A 21,207-nucleotide genomic window follows, 5' to 3' on the forward strand; every position below is an offset into this window, starting at 1 on the left:
GAAGAGTCTTTACGTGTTAAAAAAACATAATTTTATAATGTGCCCTGGCCTACAGCTTGTGCCTAAAGGTTACGAAGATATGACCTTTCAATCAAAAATGAATATTCTTTCCTGTCTGAGTCATGGTACATGTGTGATCGTGAAATAACTTGAGTGAAATAATCAAGTTTTTTTAACATACATTATTGTTCAGTACAAATACTGCTGTCTCCATAAAACTGTTAATTAAGTATTCTGATCTATGCAGAAGAGTTTGATTTATAAGGGTTATATGTGTACACCACCTTAATGTTTAGAAAAATGGTGTAGTAAACCGTTAATATGGAAGCAACGGTGGAAATGGGATTAGTTATTATTATTGGGGGTGGGTAATTTTAGTCTTTGGGTGGGATTTCTAAGTTCGGTTGGGTGCTTTTTAATTGTTTCCTTTTGTGCTGTATTGTACTGTTTGATATCTGTTTTCTGGGCCGTTTGATTTTAATGTCATTTTTATTATGAATGAAAAATTTTAAGTTGAAAAATATATATTGAGAGGAAATATCAGCAGAACATCAGAAAGATTATGGTAGGGTAGCACGATGGCGCAGTGGTTAGCACTGCTGCCTCACGGTGCCGAGGTCCCAGGTTCGATCCCAGTTCTGGGTCACTGTCCGTGTGGAGTTTGCACATTCTCCTCGTGTTTGCGTGGGTTTCGCCCCCACAACCCAAAGATGTGCAGGATAGGTGAACTGGCCACGCTAAATTGCCCCTTAATTGGAAAAATGAATTGGATACGCTAAATTTATTTTTAAAAAAGGAAGATGATGCAAAATGATATATTGAAATGCAGAATTCCACTAAATATGCCTGTTAAAGAAGCAACGTCTTTGCAAAAATAGATTCTGACAAACTTTTTTTGTTTACAAATGCACCATCCGATGACATGTCACACCAAATTGCATTATCAAGTCATCTCTGCATTAAGTCAGACGATGATGTGATAAAACTGACAAACAGCCCTTCTCCCTTCTCAATAAGGGAAAATTTTCATGAAGACCATGACTACGTACCTAATGAATAATGGAAACAACTAAAGTGTCAGTTATGCCATGTTTTGTGTGCACACACATATGTTGAACGGTTTAAATAATTGTTGATAGATTTATCATTGCACTGTCGTCAGCAAAATGAGTAGGATTGGCCACTGTAGTCATGGACTTGAGCACAGTAAACTTATCGAGCATCTCAAGGACTTTTCTTCCTGTTCTTTGAATAGAGTCAAGACAGGGCTTGAATATTTTGTCAATAAATAAGAAAAGATTGCAAATAAATTAAAATATCACTTTAAACATCGCTAAAATATCAAGATTAAAATATAAACAGTAATGATTTTATTAGAATTTATGTATGATTTCTACTTTGCTAACTTTCGACTTCAAAGGTGAAATTAACATTGCTGAGTTTTAAAAAGATGTTTACTTTTTCAATATATAATAAATAATTCTTCTTTAGAGAAGGGCAAAGGAAGTTTTCCCTCAGCAATAATCATCATTTTGCTGGCAATTAAGGCACACATTTCCCCTCACTATTAAACTCCTACTGCTAAATTAGTTTAATCAATCACATTTTCTCGGTCCTGTTTTGGAGAAGTCTGTGACGGAATCTAATTGTAACAAGAGCAGGGGAAAGGATTTGCATGAACTAAAGTTAAGAGGAGCATGCTGTTGCCAGTTTGGGGACACCAATGGCCGGAAACGAGGACACATTGAGGTTCACGAAAAAGTTTTAAGTTTTGAGATTGAGGGGTCAAAATTGGTCTTGGACAGTAGCATAAAACAGGCAATTGCCGCCCCGCCAACCCACAATTTTCTCTTCCACTTTCAACCCTTAAGACACCTCTGCTCGTGGAATATACAAATGTATGCAGATGGGATAATGTGGCATTGTCATTTTCTCTGTATACATTGACCATTTTTATTAAGCTAAAATATGTGATTTTACTGTTTTATTAATGTGAAAAAGATACCTTGCATGTGATAGTAAAAATGCACAGTCAGAATTTTGTCTTCCCTACTTGTTTGGCAACTTGATTTCCATTGAATGACAGTTGTTGACAGGTGATACACTCTGGCAGATTTTTTTTCTCCTCCCGAGGTGGCAAGGAGAAAAATAATTTGTCTATATTTGAATGTATGTTTTCAGTGCTTCGAAAAGGATGGTTTTGTGGGTGGTAATGGGGCTGGCTAATTTTCCAATGGATTTGTTTTCCTCAGTGTAACATTGTGCTTTCCAACTGATGACAATGGGGCTGTTAATAAGTTAGAGCCATCGAGGTTTGCAGCACAGAGGGAGGGCAAATTAGCCCATCGGGTTAGTGTTGGTTCTTTGCCTTAGCAATTCAAAACTCTTACTGCTGATTTGCATTCTCCCCGTAGCCCTCTAGCTTCTTGTGCTTGCAATGTTCATCCCTCGTAATAGTCTCTGTGCTGCAGGTACCCCAAGTTACTTCCTTTGTTGGCATATTGTGGTTGTTGGTTGAAGGTGTGGACAAATGCCTTGTTTCAATTTGTCTTGTTTTAATTCTCGTATGGTGATATGACCAAATATAAAGTGTTGACTGATTTCCTTTTTAACGTGGTCTTGGAGTCCTGCTCTCAGCCGAGCTTGGTCACCACACCCTGTACTTCACTGCAATTGGGATATCTTTTTCTCTCCAGTTAGCAGGACATATTACACATTTTAGATGTACCAAGAGACTGATTGGCCCAAACCCTAACATCCATTATTCCCGGTGTTGGAAGATGTAATTGAATGAGCCCATGGGAGAGACATTGGGCTCGTTAGTGCTGTTTTGTTGAGTGCTGTGAGTGTGCTTTGAGTACCAAAATGGCATCCACAGTGCTTGTGCAGACTTGCGGAGTAAATAGGGCCAGAAGCTATATTGGTTCAGCATCTGTAAAGCACACGGACTGAACCTCCATGGAAAGTGTGCAATGCAGACACATTATGCCAATCAACGTGCAACATTTATTTGATACTAACGGTGTCATTTTGGAGATGCAGCCAATGCCCGCTCATAAGCTCGCACTGCTGCACACGCATTCTGTAAGAGGAAAGACGGCATGCCAACATTACATAGAATTGTTTTAGTCGCTGAATAATTTTGTCCTTGTTAGTGCAACATTTTTACAAGTCTTTGCTGCTTCCTATACATGGTTGAAGTTGCAAAGGCCTGCAGGCAGTGGTATGGCAGGTTCTGAAGAACTTTGCCTTTTTTGCGGACAAATCAAATCTTCCCAGATATGGTTGCACTAGTAGGTTGCATTGAACATATTTTTCAGTTTTTTGCAGTTTGCTGTCCACTGTTGGGTAAATGAAGTTGCTGAGTCTCTTTATTTCAAGCGAGCTAACTACATTTCACTCTCTCTTACCAGGGACAAGCAGGTGGAGCAGACTTGTAGTTTTGCTAGAATTGCAGGCTTCCCACAGACCTTAACTGTTTGCACAATGTGGATTTGGATTTGTTTATTGTCACATGTACCGAGGTACTGTGAAACGTATTTTTCTGCGTGCAGATCAAACAGATCATTTAGTACATGAAAAGAAAATACGTAAAAGGGCAAGACAAGGTACACAATGTAAATACATAGACACCGGTATCGGGTGAAACGTACAGGAGTGTAATATTAATCAGGTCAGTCCATAAGAGGGCCGTTTCGGAGTCTGGTAACAGCTGTTTTTGAATCTGTTCGTGTGTGTTCTCAGACTTTTGTATCTCCTGCCTGATGGAAGAAGTTGGAAGAGTGAGTAAGCCGGGTGGGAGGGGTCTTTGATTATGCTGCCCGCTTTCCCCAAGCAGCGGGAGATGGAGATTGAGTCAATGGATGGGAGGCAGGATTGCATGATTGTCTGGGCTGTGTTCACGACTCTCAGAAGTTACTTGTGGTCTTGGGTCAAGCAGTTGCCATACCAGGCTGTGATGCAGCCACGTAGGATGCTTTCTATGGTGCACCTGTAAAGGTTGGTAAGGGTTAATATGGACATGCCGAATTTCCTTAGTTTCCTGAGGACGTATAAGTGATGTTGTGCTTTCGTGGTGGTAGCATTGATGTGGGTGGACCAGGACAGATTTTTGGTGATGTGCACACCCAGGAATTTGAAGCTATCAACCATCTCCACCTCGGCCCCGTTGATGCAGACAGGGTTGTGTACGATACTTTGCTTCCTGAAGTCAATGACCAGCTATTTAGTTTTGCTGGCATTGAGGGAGAGATTGTTGTCATTACACCACTCCACTAGGTTCTCTATCTCCCTCCTGTATTCTGACTCCATATGTCAACCAGACCCTATACGAGAGCCAAAAGAGTTTCCATTTCCTTAACATCCCACTAGTGTGTGAGCACGAGCAGTAACTCAGTCAGTTTGAAGCCGGGTACCCTGGTAGCAGTCATACCTCCTGCTCTGCCAGCTGCATTTGAGGCAACTTAGCAAAGCACAGGATGGCTACTGAGCAACAAGGACTATCTGGTGACAACATGGCTCATGACGCAGTTACATGATCCATGCACAGATGTGCAGTGTGTATAAAATTAAAGCTGTAAACCGCACAAATTTGATGCTTCCATTGCTTGACCTAATCTGGAAGAACACGACAATACTTGGCTGGGCACGTGTGGCAATTTCTGGGGGCTGGGAGCATGCTGCACAACCTCATCATTAAAAAGGTGACACCTCTTTCCATCAGCTATACAGTAACCAGCTGCTGAACAGGACCACGAGAAAGAGAACAAAAGCACGCGGAGGAGTCAGAGGCAGGAAGGAAGCAATTTGGAGAGCCCCTTTATGCTTGGACTGTGCTGGAAGTACTGATCTGAATACGATACCGTAGCTACAACCCCAATTTCCCATCCACCAACAATCCCACAGATTATCTTCCCTCTGTGTCATAATAATAATAATCTTTTTATTGTCTCGAGTAGGCTTACATTAACACTGCAATGAAGTTACTGTGAAAAGCCCCTAGTCGCCACATTCCGGCGCCTGTTCGGGTTCACGGAGGGAGAATTCAGAATGTCCAAATTACCTAAAAGCATGTCACAGCTCCAGGGTCCCAGGCTCGATTCCCGGCTTGGGTCACTGTCTGTGCAGAGTCTGCACTTTCTCCCCATGTCTGCGTGGTTCCTCCGGGTGCTCCGGTTTCCTCCCACAGTCCAAAGATGTGCAGGTTACGTGGATTGGCCACGCTAAATTGCCCTGAGTGTCCAAAAACGTTAGGTGGGATTACTGGGTTACGGGGATAGGGTGGAGGTGTGGGCGCTCTTTCCAAGGGCCGCTGCAGACCCGATGGGCTGAATGGCCTCTTTCTGCACTGTAAATTCTATGATTGCTTCTGAAGAACAGAAGGCTATGGGTCAAGTGCTGGAAAATGGGAATAGAATAATTAGGTGGTTGTTTTTGATCAGTGCAGATGCGATGGGCCGAAGGGTAATTTCTGTGCTGTGGACCGCACTGGCTCTATAACAGCCCAAGTAGGAATAAAAGGGTTTTTAGTTTGGCAGGCTGTACTAGTGGGTCACAAGGATTAGTAAAATCTATATTAATGACATAGAGGAAGGGATAAAATGTACCTGGTCCGACATTGCTGATGATACGAAGCTAAGTCGAAAAGGAAGCTGTGAGGGAGACACAAAGTGCTCGATCGAACGGCCTCGTCGCACCTGACTCAGAGACGCAATGAGACCATTAAATCTTGCCTCGCACGATCTAACGACATCTTCCGAGACATCACAATCTGGATCTTGCTGGCTTTGCCAAGGCCCCCGGGTGCCAGGTTGCCTGCGCCAGGGATTTTGCGCGGGGTTGCCTTGCCCTTATGAGCTGGGGTGAAGTGGGAGTTCGAAGACCCCTTAACAGATACATTAGGTTGTTGGGGGGGGGGGGGGGGGGGTGTTTGAAGATGGCGGTGGGGCGGTCGAGAGATCGGGGTGGCATTTCAAAATGGCACCCTGATCCCTTCCTGCCTTGACGAGTTGAGCCCAGCCGTGCAGGAAGTGAGGTAAGTGCGGCCTTGGCGTGCCTTTCCTCCCCGAGGCAAAGAGAGCCCCGTTTGATAGTGGGATTGTTCCCGGCAACGGAGACTCTGTTTTGGGGTGATCAGTCACACACAAAGAGTTTGCCAAGGGATAGACATAAAATGACTTGGCAAGGAGGTCGTAAATGGAGACGGGTGAAAATGTGAAGTGTGCAGCAAGATTGGAGAACATAACTTTTTTCAAAACTGTAGAGAAACTATTGAATGTGGGTACCCTTATCCCCAAACCACATAAAGTTACATACAAGACGATAGTGAATGGTATATTCATTCACGCTCACAGGGTCAAAATCTTGAAACTCCTTTCCGAACAGCACTGTGGATGTACCAAGACCACATTGACTGAATGTTCAAGCAGATAGTTCACCACCATCTTTTGAATGTCAATTAGGGATGGGCAATAAATGTTGGCTAAGCCAATGATTCGTACATCCCATGAACTAATTTTTTTTAAAGAATGTTCTTTAAAGCTGGAGTATAAGATTGAGCAAATCTTGTTTCAAATGTATAGCTTTGTTGAGACCACACCTGGGGTAGTGAGTACAGTTCTGGACACAATACCGAAGGAATAATTATACTTCGGGTGGTTGCAACAAAGGTTCCCCAGATTAATTCACAAGGTGAGAGAATTGTCTGATAAGAGGTGTTTGAGTAGAATGGACCTATGCTCTCTGGAGTTTAGAAGAATGAAAAATGATCTGAATGAAACATAGCTGATTCTGAGAGGGCTTGAGAGCGTAAACATTGAGATGCTGTTTCCCCTGGTTCAGTTTGAGAAGCACTGGTCTAGAGTGTTCATAGTCCCAAGTTAAGGAGTTGGCCCTTAGGACTGAAATGAGGAGACATTTCATCACTCAGCGGGTTGGAACCTTTGGAATTTTCTGCCCAATGGGCTGTGGTTGCTCAGCTGTTGAGTATAATCAAGGCTGAGATCAATAGATCTTTTGGCTGTAAGGGATTTGAGGGATTGGGTGGAAAAGTGTTGAGATTGAAGATCTTATTGAATGGTGGAGCAGGTTTGAGGGCCCACATGGCTTATTTCTTACATTTCAAACATCCCAAAAAAAAAAATTATATTGCAAAAAAACTGAATAAATCATCCTTGTGCATTTCCTTAGAGCCTGTTTTGAAAATGAAATGAAAATGAAAATTGCTTATTGTCACGAGTAGGCTTCAATGGTTACTGTGAAAAGCCCCTCGTCGCCACATTCTGGCGCCTGTTCAGGGAGGCTGGTATGGGAATTGAACTGCTGCTGGCCTGTCTTGATATGCTTTAAAAGCCAGCTATTTAGCCCAGTGTGCTAAACCAGCCCCTATTTTTATGTGTCTTTTCGCCTGTTCTCGTGCTCCACACAATGTTATCCAGCATACTGTAGATTGGCTCGTGGATGACTGTTGTCTTGCAGTGCAGGAGACTGCACATGATCTTGGACTTAGATACATAGAAGATAGGAGTAGAAGGAGGCCTTTTGGCCCTTCAAGCCTGCTCTGCCATTTATCATGACCATGGCTGATCATCCAACTCAATAGCTTAATCCTGCTTTCTCCCCATAACCTATGATCCCATTCAACCCAAGTATAGACACATAGAAAGCTGACTGGGCGGGAGCAGTCTGGGCCAGTTGCTTGACGGGCAACAGCAAGGGAACTAATGGAGTTGGAGAATTAATGCTGTCATTCTTAGAGCAGGCAGTAGGTTTGTACTCCAGAGAGCCATTGCCAGCCCCTTGGTATGGCATCTCGCTAATGCTGGTATTGTGTCCAGGAGAAGATTCCTGGGCTGTGACACTTCAAGCCCCTTTGCACATTGCAATCCACACCACATGGTGGCAACAATCTGAGCTTTCAGTTTGTCACTGGTGCTGGGGGCTGCTGTGACATTGGCCATCATGGTTGGCTGACATGTTAGAAAGAATGAGTTCCAGACTGTGCACAAAGCTCTGAGCCGCAAGGGTGAGTTGGCATTGGCCCTCTGGCACCAGTCCTGCCTATTAGCCCCCCCCCCCCCCCCCGCCAGCACAATGCCGTGACATGCCCCAGCACACCCTGACACCCCCCCCCCCCCATGCCTCCCCACCCCAAGGCATAACATGTGCAGGTGATAGGTGTTAGGGCAAACTCAGCAGGCAGGCAGGTGAGGGCGGGGCCTGCAAATGGGCAGCCGCCTCGAGCCTCTATCGACAATGTTGCTGCCAGCTTCTCCAATGTCTGGCCGCCTGGCCTGCCAAGGTCACCGTTTGGTCCAAGATATCATCCATAATGTAATATCCGTGAGGAATTGGAGAAGGTGCCAGATTGACAATCAGTTATGACGTACCCTCGGGTCCCCCAAGCATCCTCCACTCTCTCATCCCCTGCCAACACTCAGGGTACCATCTAGCACGTCTTTGACACACACCACTGTCCGCAAAGATGGCCTCCTGGGCACCAGACCCCAGACCCGCTAATAACGTCAGCTGGACTGGGCACTGGTTCCCTCCCTGGTTCACACACCCACTCTCTGGTCATGGGAATATCCTCAGTGCTGAGGCCCAGTTCTTGGGTGTTCTAATGTTGCCTGCTACCCCTGTGGTGTTGATGCTTCTGGAGTTTAGGTTACTGTAGTTAGATCTTGTTAACCTTATCACTAGTATCAAAGTTAAAGTAAAGAACTCATGCAATTATTGTTATAGTTACTCACTAAACCTTTTGTTACTACTGGATGAGTTCGAGTCTTCTTCATCGAGATTCAGATGACCTCTTCATTTGCCAAGGATTGAGTAGCACATGTTACCTCCCACACAGGTAACAAAACAAAAGTGACCATCGCTATATTACCATGGACGGGGCTCTGTCACGGGGGGTGTTCAGTGGGACAGACATCTGCCCCCATTATGGGTATAGACGATCCCCGTTCCGGGGCGACACCCCCAACAATGCCCCCTCTGCCCCATTCGTGCACTGGGGCAGCGCTGTCGGTGCCGGTGGCTGACTGCCCGATTTGAAGACGGCTGCTCACCTCCTTGGATCCCCACAGCAGCCAGTTCACAGCGATATGTTTTCAAATAGGTGTAAACAGCACTGGCATGGCCGCTCACTGATAGGCGGTTAGATCGCCGGAGGCCGATCGATAGTGGTCCTTCCCTTTAATGGGATGGAGATTTGTCTGAATTGATGATTATTGGCTCCTTGCCACGTCGCGAAGGCATCCGGATCTTGTCAACGGGAGCGAGCCGGTCAGATCGCAAACCGATCGGCACCTGGTGTGGTTCCTGATTTTGGCCTCTCCCGCTATCTCACCGGCCCACTCGATTATGTGCCCAGTGTGATATGGCCAGTAGATCGCACCCCATTGTAACTGAGCGATGCGGTCGAGTAATTTGAGTAGGGGCTGAGGCTACTGGTGCAGCTGGTTGGAAGTGGCATTTGAAGATGCATTCACTGCCCGTGACCACTTAACTGAGGTCATTAAATTCTGGCAGCTCTGAATTTAAGCCCTTGGGGATTGATTGCAGACATTGTCCTTCATAGTTATTTGTTCCAGTTGGCTTTGGGCCGTGTAAGTGGAGTACCAAATACAATTGCATCCCCTGCCTCCGTCCTCCTGTCCCAACCACTGTAGATACAGGGCTTCTCCCCTTCTTTCTGCCTCCTCCACCAAGGCCTACAGAAACACATGCAAAAGCCTTGCGGCCTTCTCATCACTTGTTGCCCAGCTTTTCCACGTCAGATCCTCTTTAGGCGTGGCTCCCTGCACCAGCCTCAAAGGACCCCTTTAAGAGCTGCAGGCTATCTTTAAGCAGTGCTGGCAAACTGTTTAGCCACTTAACGATAATGGGCCCCTGCCGAATCACTCGGCCAAGGAACCATAAGGTTTAGATACAGAGTTCATCCAAATGCTCATGCAACATGTTTGAATACCTTAGCCAGGATTTAAACCTACAAGCCTGCTTGGTTCACAAGTGGAGGTTCTCATGTTTTTCTAGTTTGAACAAAAAAGGAATGCAAAGAAACAAAAATAATAGTTGCTATGAGAAGCATTAAACCCTGAAGTTTTAGACAGTGAGAAAAAAAAATGTAGATCCAAGAACATGAATTTATTACAATGGAAACTTGAAATAATTTCATGTCCAAAGAAGATTATTAAAAATAAACAGGAACATTGACAATAGTAAACCTAAACATCTCAGCTAAGTTATCACTTAAGCAGAATAAAGTTTCACTCAAACGTACACATTTCCTCAAACCTACAATATCAAAGTATATAATCCTCCTAAGAACATGAATGAATGTCCCGCAGATTTTTTTTTCAAAATGATCTGATTGACCATATAATTTAGGAGTTCACTGCTGTTTGAAAGTGAAGTCTTGCGACTCCTTCATGTGTTGTACAATAGCAAAGCGATTATTAGGGTGTGAGGGAGTTAAGTGAATGTGCTTTGAACAGCAGAGAACTCCCTCAACAAATATTTATACATTTTGTGTAAATTGCTGCTGCGTTCAAAAGGAACTCCCTCTCTCCCAGACCATCAATACTCCAAAAAAAAATCATCCCGTCTTAAATGTCAATTTCTAAACAAACTGGTAGTCACCGAAAGAGATATTTTCTAATTGGCGAATCAAGCAATAAGTGTCATCTTGTTGTATGGCTCCAGATGTGGCAGATTGTTCACCGAGATGTGTTGCTTCCCATCAGAAAGCACTGTATGTGCAATCAATGGTGTTGTAGTTTTGCTGTATTATCGTAAAGTGGCAGTACCTTGTGTAAGGAGATAGCATTGTTGACTCTGCAATTATTTTCCCAATGATTCCTTCAGTGACTTTTTTTTCCAGAAAGAACTGTGTCCTGTGGCTAACCCACAGCTAAACTAATCCAGCTTTCCTTCCCTTCTAAATCTTTTAAAAAAATACTTTACCTATTCAATGTGCAATGGATGTGAGTGATCATTAGTGATGGGGTTTGAAAATATGCTTGCTTTCTTCTTTTCTTGTAAGGGCTCGTCAACACCATGTGTCACATTTTCCATTCCTATTATCTTTTTGGTTAATGTTCAATAAGAAGTGCAACCTGGACTGTTTGTTCGTAAACACATCTGGTTCAGTGGTTGTTTACTGTAGCTATAGCGGCTGTCAGCTTTTGTGTAACTACTTGCATATTTATTTTATTTGTATCCAGTACGTTCTCACGTACACCTGGCAAGTGGTGGAAAATGAAGCTTCTGTTGTGTTCAGGAGCATCCACCTTTTGTTGTGTAAATATTTTTTAAAAATTCAATTTGTGTGATTTGAGGATTTTTATCTGTGGTTTTGTATGCCAGAATTATAGCACGCGATAATGCAAGTAATATTATTTGATTCTTATTTTATTGGCCTGGTAATCAGAATTAACAGAGCACATTATCGTTTATGCATTTTGAGTGTGAACTCAATTTGATCTGACTAGCTGAAGGGGAATGTAATCTAGAATGTCTTGTCTGGGTGCTTCAGATGACAGTGGACTTGATTTTTTTTTTAAAGGCGAAGGGGAGCTTGTTTTTGTGTTTGCAGTGTTGTGTGATAACTCAAGTGTTAGGGCCTTTGGGGAAAATTGGTGACCTCAAGAGTCAGCAGAGTGTAGATCCTAGATCTTCAGGTTGCAGTTTGTGAGGTCATTGTGGCTATTTTATTTACTGTAAGGATTTCAACTGATCTTAGCAGGACACCTCCTTGCTAGCCTCAAAATACAGTACAGTTATGCAGTGAAAATGATAAAACATTTATTACAGGAGAGAAAGTGATATGCATAATTTATGCTGTTTTTAGCACAATCATTAGTGATATTCTTGATAGATTTTATTTCCAGCTTTCATATCTAATACATGCCTGGAAAATTAATTTTATATCTTTCATTTATTTGCCTATGTTAAAATTGAGTTTTAAGTCATCTTCAAGTGAACAGTTTGATTGCTGCTCATGCATGGGCTTAATTACTTCCGACGAAGGACAGTATTAAATGTTTTAAATGTCACAAAAATAAATGAATATCAGCCAGTAGATTTAAAACTAGGCAATATCTGTGATGTTTTCAGCAAGGGCATTTCTCTTCAAATGCCTTTGAGGCAAAATTTTATTTAGTCGCCCAAAAAAGGAAGCCCTTTGCACTATTTATCACAGGCTGATACTGCGTGATTTGTAACTCACTTACAAAATTTTAATTTAGTATGATTAGCTGTGCATCATTAAACAACAGTCTTTCATAAAGAATGCTGTAAAATACTGACAGAATCAAGATACTGAATATTTTAAATAAGCTACAGTCATTCACAGTTGTCGAAGCTGGATAATACTGGATAATACATGAAATAGAGTGTTTGAATTTGTGCTTTTAATGTGAGATTTTTTTTTAATGCAAGACTAAAAAACATGTAGATTGTTTAGATTCTATTTTAATCGTGTAATGCCCGACGATTGGATGTAGTTTGCAGTTCAGAAGAAAAAAAGACCAAGGTTATGTGAGCTTAAAATTCAGAAACATAAAATGTGTCACATACACTTTAAGGAAAAAAAAACAACTAGGCAGTTCTTTGAGACGTTTATTTGTTGGAAGACTGTACCACGTTATTCACTTCTGTTCTGGGACTGCCTCTGTAATTGGCAGAATGGGACCATCTTGATAATGGAAGTGTAAAGGTGTAACGAGAGTGTTAATTGATGCTTCTTAATCACTTTTAGGTATTAAGTCATGATGCAAGAATCCGCGACCGAGACAATAAGCAACAGTTCAATGAATCAAAATGGAATGAGCACTCTAAGCAGCCAATTAGATGCTGGCAGCAGAGATGGAAGATCAAGTGGTGACACTAGTGGTGAAATAAGCACAGTAGAACTACTGCATCTGCAACAACAGCAGGTAAGTTTTGTTTTCCTTAAGACGTTCTTCTTTCGTTTTCATCACATCTTTCGTATTGTCTGATGCAAAAGCTATCTTTTGAGACAGTAAGATATGTTCTGAACGCTCCTGGTGATTTTAAGCTTTAGTGTTGAAAACAAATTTCACATTAATTATTCTCCATTATGCAGACATTCTTGTTGTCTGAGAGCATTGGATTTTAATGATATGATCTAATAATAATGCATTATTGCTGATAAATATCTACCTACTTAATTTTAAATAAAGTAATGCTAATCAGCTTTATTATTTATAAGTCTTCTTGTCTTGCACACTTCAGTTGTAATATCTTATTTTCCACCAGAGGGCCACATTATTTGATTTCTCACCTATTTTAAACATAAACTGAACGTGTTTGTCATGAAGGATGAGACTCGAGATGAGGGAACATTGATTTGATTTTAAATTGATGAATTGGGTTGATTTTAACCCTGGATTCTGTGAAGCGGGAAGATGGACAAATGCGGAAAGCACTCGCCAGCCCAATTTTCAGGCCTAGGGTATTTTAACTCTTGGATATCACTTGGAACCTGCCAGCCCACTTCCTGCCTATTCTGGGCAGGATTAGGGGTAGCGGAGTAAATATCAACTGGGCCAGCTTGCAGTTAAGTGAAGGGCTGGAGTTTTGTGAGGTTCCCTCGGGAAGGAGTGAGAGGGAGGGGGGGGGGGGGGGGTGTTGTGGGGGCGAGTCTGAGGGGGAGGCCACAACTTACCTCACGAGCCTCGAGGAAAACTTCTGTTCCTATTGGCCCCACCAAGGAAATTCTTGGTCATAATCATTGAGGGTCCCTTTTGTCTGCCGAACGGCTTTTGAGTTGTTTTGAGCTGAGCAGGAAAGCCTTTGCGGCCTCTCTGCTCAGGTCCCGAATTGAAATGCTGTCCAGGTACATTAAGACTGTCACATTCAAAATTTCATCAGATCCCCTCCTGCTTTAGGTGGGCACTTTTACCACCACCTCTGGAAAACTGCAAGTTAAAATTATGGGGAAGGCTGAGTTCAAAGCGAGAAGGTAATCAACTTGGTTTTAATTCCCTGAATTACACTGGGCTGGCAGGGTTGCAATCAATCCCAGCATGTGCTATGATGGCTGTAAAAATAAAAGATCCTTAGCTTTAATCCGTTTTCGAAAACTAACCAAAATTATTACTGAAAGTAAACAATCACAGGAATTAACTGTGTAAGTCGTAACCTATTTACGCACAGCGGCTCCGTATTATTAGATTTTTTACACTCTCATTAAATTTTTCTAAAAGTATAATTTTAGGGAAAATAGAACACACCGTTGCCATCAAAGCTTCATAGGGCAACATGTAAAAAGTATTTTTGTTGCAATGTTGTTGATCCTAGATTCAGAATAAACAATAGATGGGTTATTGTTGGACACTGGCAGATCAACAGTAGTAAAGCATTGGTGCCAGAATGTTAGGAAAAGGTTGCTTTCCTTTGTTGAGATATAAAAAGTGATTGCTTGAATTAAAAAAATAATATTTATAGGTTCAAAAAGAAAAAATATAACTTTGATGTTCAAGTATACAGTAGGTAGTCCCACCATTACAATAGTATCGATTGGATAAACACATTTACAGTTCAAACCTACCCAATTTTCCATTTTGATTCACTAAATGTTTATGCAGAGATTGAGAAAAATACGTTTTTGTATTTTGACAAATTGTTCATAGCTTTTTATCATGTTCTAATTGACTAATTTGAAACTGAGTTGTAACAGACATATGCAATCGATCAGATTAGGTTGGGTTAAGTTAGACTTCAATGGAGCATTTTGGAAATTTTAGCTGATATTTTTTTCCCCTTGTAGCAATCATCAATTATTGTTGTAAAGATCTTAATTCAATCTGTGTTAGGAACATTTCATCTCATGATATTTATACCAGTTAAGCTGACAAACTCAAGTATAAAGGCTTTCTACTGTTTTTTCTCTAAGATTCCAAGAATGTGTTAAAAAAGTAAAGTATTTGTCTATAATTTATTCAAAACGAGATATCATTAATATTGATCACATGAATTCCACTTTTGGCCTCACTGTATTTTTTAACATAATGCTTTTTATTCTGAAATGCCTATTTGTTATTGTGGTTCTAGCCACTGCTGATAACAAAAGGCATATGGCATTGAAAAGGATTTGTTTATAGAAATAACACATCCTTAAATGGATGGGGGAGAACTTTGATTTAATTTGCTGCACTGTGTGTTTCTAAAGGAAGAGATCAAGAGGGCATGATTCACAGCTAAGGTGAGGGTATACACTTAAAACTAACTGGTTAATATTTAGACTTGTTAATGTACAGAAACGATTGTCTCCTACTGAATATGGACAAATAATTGATTTGACAGGTGTAGATGACACTACCTTGGCACAAAAGGATGAACATGTTATGTGTACATTCTGAACGTAAAGGTGACACAATAATTGGCTGAGCGCGATGGCTGGATGACCTTTTTTGACTTCTACAATTTGATGAACTCGTTGGTTTTGAAAAAAACTGTCTAATGTGTAAACCTGATAGGGCAATCAAAGTACCCAAATTCAAGCTCTTTCATCTGTTAATCTAATTACAACCATTCCAGAGAATTAGACAACCTTTAATTCAAATCAAATATCATTCCTATTTGGTTACAATCTAGGAGAATGAAATAGAAGAGCCTCCACTCGTTTGAAAGGTTAGTGCTATTGAGAAAGAGAAGAGGTACATTTGTGTCACTTGAAGATAATTTGGCACATGATGTGAAGGTATTAGCCTTAATGCCTGAAAGAAAACCGTCAGTAAGTAATGGGAAAAACTCTATTTCAAGGAAAACAATGAAACCTTTACTTAATGCACTTTCCTTGTTTCATCTCTTAAGCGTTTCAAAATGCCACTTTGTCAGCAGATTTATGTAGCTTTCCTGGAGGTTGGGGAGATGCACAGCTATAACATGAAACACAGCCAGGTTTGATGAGCTTGCACATGCGTGTTACCTGAATTAGTTGTAAAATATTTACAGAGCAGTCTAGAATCACTTTGAACCAAAGTATTTGTGTTCACATATGAACAGTGATCACGACCTTGAGAAAATAATATAAAGGACCCTGGTTATCAGTTAAGACAGCTAGGTTAAAACAGAAATGTATCTCCTTCTTAATGCCCTTCATATGGTGCCTACACCCACCACCTGAGAGGCATTCAACATTCTGACAGGACCACTGTTTTGCATTGTTCAGACTTGAGAAGAAACTTGTATCTGCTTTCCATCAGCCTAAAACTCTTTAGATCTCTTTTTTTCCTGCTCCTTATAAGGTGCAGAGAATATAATTGCGTATCTGTGAAATTTAAATGTAGTTAGGAGTCTCCCCAATACTAGAGCCTTAACCATTAAATGTGACAACAGCAACAATTTATAAATACTTTATGTTCCCCAATTTTATCACACAAATTGCTGATTTTCTATTAATTTGACAAAATTGTGAAAATGTTTTTTGTCTTCAAAACGTGTATTTTTCAGCATTAAAAATTTTCTTTCATGCTGCTGAAAATAAACTGGCATGCACGTGAAAACGAAAAAGAATCTTCCACAAACGATTTGGGGAGCCATCAAAATAATTCCCACACAAAAAGTGTACAGATGTACAAAAATGCCAGGCAGACACACGAAAAGACGGGTTGGTTTATCATTCCTTATGCCTCACATCACGATACCATGTACCTTCCCAGCTACCATGTAATAGCGAAAAACCAAATCTAAAGTCCAAGGCTAATTTTGGGGATAAATATTTTAAAAAAACTCTCCATCTTCGTTGGGTAATCAATTCTGATCTTGAAGGTCATGTTGACCAAGGTATTTGGTACCCACCTCTTGTATGATGCAGTCATTGTCCCAGCTAGACTCTGATCCATTTCTTACTTCAAGGTAAACAACACCGAGAGCACTGTAGCCTCGAAACGGCACAGGCGTAAGGCTGTTTCCTTAATGTTCTGGATATTGCAATCGACAGGTCAAGCACAACAAATTAAAATTGTAGGGAACATTGAACATTAGCCAGCAACTTTGGTTCTCTTGAAGCTCAGAGGAGCACACATTTTTCTGTCATCTCCATAATAATAAATGAAAGTTTATTTGCTGAGCTTGTGTCTGTCTGGACCCTCCGATGATACAGGGAAGAGTGTGCAAGGCACAAGCACTGGAGTGTTGTTCTAAATGACAATGGATACCTGTGGTCTTCATTTGCATATTGGACTTGAACATTTGCATATCAGCTGATACACGGCGGCACTCCAGTCATTCAGTGGTAGGTCCCAAGGAAGATACAGGGCATCTGAACCCTGTCTCTACTGGGCTGGGGGGCTTCAAAATCTCCACCAATCAAAAAACCGTCGCAACATTTTAACCGCATGCTGACAGTCTCAAAATTTTCTGATTAGCCAACAGAAAGTTCCAGCAATAGTGAAGACTGTATGATAGGACGTGGTGGTGTTACTGCCTCGTTTAAAACAAATGTACTTTTTGCAACGAGTCTGATGAATTGCTGAAATGGATATCTGACTTTGAGGAAGCAAACATCAGATCATTATAAATGGATATTTCTTGTCTTTCTGCAATATCTACATAGAGGTCAATTTGAAAATTATGCTTGATCTCGTTCTGTTTTACATCTTCATTAATGATCTGATGGGTATCAGCAAAAGTAACATTGTTCTCCTTGCTGATGACACCGCTCTCTGGAGAGCAGTTTAGTTCTCATCTGAAATCAAGTAGAATCTGAATCACTGCAGGTGGATGTAGACAAAATTAGACAGTGGCTGGATAAATGGTGTATATCTTCAGTGCTGACAAGATCCAAGTAATAGCTCTATCAAGAAAGATTGACCATAATGTTGCCTATCCATCTACACTGTATAGGATAGCAACCTCTCTTTAGTTATAAAGATTCACCTGCTTGAAATTGCAATTACACGGGATCAAAAACAAGCAGGTAGCTGGAAAAAAGGATCATTACAGCTTTAATCATGAGCCCTCTTTGGCAACTTGAACAGTTCAGTGAATCTATCTGCACCAGATGATGGTATATGGTAAACCAGTTTGCAAAGCAGCAAATAAATCCATTTTTTCTCTTGAAGGTGATAGGTTCAGACTGCGGACTTGGTCAATATGGTCAATCCCTTGTCAGTTAACTGTGTCCAAAGCTGAAGCGATGTGGTGGGCCATGTCTTTCATACAATCATGACCGAGTAGGCACCTCAAGTTTGCTTGCGTTTAAGGCAAACCTCTCTGTTTACACCTGGGACAGGCAAGCTGTGTCAAGTGCAAATTAACCTTCTTGTCATGAAATCCTACCCAGTGATTAACGACATTTTAACACTGCTCCACTTTCATGCCAGTGGAAAATAGCTGCACCTGCTGATGGTAGGTTTGGGTATTCACATGAGCATTTCCTTGATGAGCTCAGTGGCAGAGCCATTGGAGTGGCGATTGGCCTGACTCAGAAAATGGGCGTCATCTGCTGGGGCGCATGGAAATTGGAGTGGAGCTTTTAAAATCTAGCTCCAACTAGCTGGACAGGTAAGTAATGAACGCTGTTTTGCTCACTTTGTCTGTTGTCAACTTGTCTGCATGTCTAAACAATGTCGTTGTGCCACATTTCAAGAATGTTTAACTCCGGATGAGTTGGCTCAGGGACAGCCAAAGCATAACACGGAACCAAAGAAGAAAATGTCACAATTTGTCACGTGTGGAGCTTTTAAATCCTTCTGGATGAAATAGTGCAAAGAAGGGGCAGTATCCTGGATGTCTATACTAAGAAGTCTTACAACACCAGGTTAAAGTCCAAAGGGTTTGTTTGGAATCACGAGCTTTCGGAGTCACCTGATGAAGCAGCTACACTCCGAAAGCAAGTAATAATAATAATAATCGCTTATTGTCACATGTCGGCTTCAATGAAGTTACTGTGAAAAGCCCCTAGTTGCCACATTCCAGCGCCTGTTCGGGGAGGCCGGTACCGGTATTGAACCCGCGCTGCTGGCATTGTTTCTGCATTACAAGCCAGCTGTTTATCCCACTGTGCTAAACCAAACAAACCTTTAACCTGGTGTTGTAAAGCTTCTTAATGTGCCCGCCCTAGTCCAATGCTGGCATCTCCACATCCTGGGCATCTATGACCAGAAACCTTCCAAAAATATTACCCATGGCGTAGGGAAGGAGGTGTCTCAAGCATAGAGTGTTAGATATTTTATCTCCAGAATTGCAGATCAGTATCAATGCCGCTCATTATTGAGAAACTGATCGGAGCAGTCAAAGTAAGAAAAATGTCTCTCGTTTCGTCTTCCTTCGATACCCTGAACACCAGTGCTCTTCACACACTTGAAGGAATTACCAAACGTTATCCTTCGAAATGCACTCTGGTTTGGGGTGTTGGTGAGGCAGTCAGTCAGAATCTTACATTGTTGCTTCCAACCACACTAACAGCAATCACTGCTTTGCATTGCACTAAAGCATGCTCCAATTCGACAGAACAGCATCTAAACCTCTCACTTCCGCTTTCCCATCATACAAGGCACATACCTCTGAGTTGCTCGCCTTCACCTCATTTACTCATTTTTGTTGCAGGAATGAAAGAGGTTGGTCACAAGAAAGGAAACACTGCTCTTACCAGGGTAGAAGGTTACCAGGGACAATTTGAGAGACATTTTTACCTGAATAGATGAGTGGATTTAGGAGCAGGCGGAAAGAATTAAAATTTTTGGCAGCAACCTATTGATTTTCAGCTTTAATTTCAGTGCATTCAGCTACCTGGGGGTGGGGGGTGTGTGTTTCCAATCATCACACAGTATACAAAAGGCAATTGGCTGCCGTTCTAAGTGTTTTTTCTTTGAAATTGAATGGTGAGGGTTTTCCAGATTTCCTGGAGCTTACCAGTGAAAGTTAAGTAAGAGGACATTAAGAATTGAAAGACTGAACAAACAACAGGCCAAATATTCTGGAAGTAGACAGGCATCACAACTACCGTCCTGCCTATGTGCCGAAGAATTTGTTCTTGGAGATCATTTCTACTACTTTGGAGTTTTGTCTGATCAACATTTAGCATCTGTAAAACATCATTGCAGCAGGGGTACAGCTTTGCCTTGGACCTCAGGTAAGACCCCGCTGCTCGATAGGAGAAAGGTACTGAAAGGTGCTGCAACTTACAGGAGGCAATAGTGCGAAGACTGGATTTAGTCAGAGGGTCAGCTTCCTGGACATGTCCAGGGATGAGTGCCTCAAAAGGCTCAGGGTATCGTGTAAGGTAGCCGCTGACATTTACACAGGAAGAAGACGTCATGTAAAGTGGAGTAGGTGGGTATGCTGTAAGAGTAGTCATTACCCTTAATTTCTTCGCCTCTTACTCCATCCAGAGATCGGCAGGAGGCATTTGCAGAACTTTGCAAGCTGCTGCCCACTAATGCGTCAACCAGGTGAACAGTACCGTGCATGTCAGGACCTGGAATTATGTGCAATTTTCAACCAGCAAGTCCAGTCAGAATGACTGTTTGACTCTGATTGGTATTCACTGGTCCAGTGAGTCATCGATAGTGCACGTGTGTTAGCCCAGCCCCAGATCACTAAAGTCTTTGTTCACAATAAAGGCTGCTTATCCATCAATGGGCAGCTCATTTTAAACTGCAAAATACAAAGAACAAAGAAAAGTACAGCACAGGAACAGGCCCTTCGGCCCTCCATGCTGCCCATCAAAACTAAAATCTTCCACACTTCCGGGGTCTATATCCCTCTATTCCCATCCTATTCATGTATTTGTCAAGATGCCCCTTAAACGTCACTATTGTCCCTGCTTCCACCACCTCCTCCGGTAGCGAGTTCCAGGCACCCACTACCCTCGGTGTAAAAAAACTCCTCCAAACATTGTCCCTCGCACCTTAAACCTATGCCCCCTAGTAATTGACCCCTCTACCCTGGGAAAAAGTCTCTGACTATCCACTCTGTCTATGCCCCTCATAATTTTGTAGACCTCTATCAGGTCGCCCCTCAACTTCCGTTGTTCCAGTGAGAACAAACCAAGTTTATTCAACCTCTCCTCATAGCTTATGTCCTCCATACCAGGCAACATCTTGGTAAATCTCTTCTGCACTCTCTGTAATGCCTCCACATCCTTCTGGTAGTGTGATGACCAAAATTGAACGCTATACTCCAAGTGTGGCCGAACTAAGTTTCTATACAGCTGCAACATGACTTGCCAATGAT

General features: G+C 41.9%; 1 protein-coding gene across 6 annotated transcripts in view; it reads left to right on the forward strand.

Annotated features, from left to right (window-relative positions):
• The window catches only part of foxp2 (forkhead box P2), a 460,612-nt gene that overhangs the window by 57,222 nt on the left and 382,183 nt on the right, over positions 1–21,207 (forward strand). For 4 of the 6 annotated variants that reach the window (XM_038780768.1, XM_038780769.1, XM_038780767.1 and 1 more), the window contains exon 2: positions 12,761–12,938. In XM_038780768.1, the coding sequence (XP_038636696.1) occupies positions 12,771–12,938 (168 nt within the window). In that variant the 5' untranslated portion in view covers positions 12,761–12,770. Of the gene's footprint in view, positions 1–12,396; positions 12,419–12,760; positions 12,939–21,207 lie in introns of those variants that run through there. The other 2 variants (XM_038780771.1, XM_038780772.1) reach the window with 2 other exon arrangements.

This window comes from Scyliorhinus canicula, chromosome 20 (assembly GCF_902713615.1).
Source record: "Scyliorhinus canicula chromosome 20, sScyCan1.1, whole genome shotgun sequence".
Taxonomy (NCBI): Eukaryota; Metazoa; Chordata; class Chondrichthyes; order Carcharhiniformes; family Scyliorhinidae; genus Scyliorhinus; species Scyliorhinus canicula.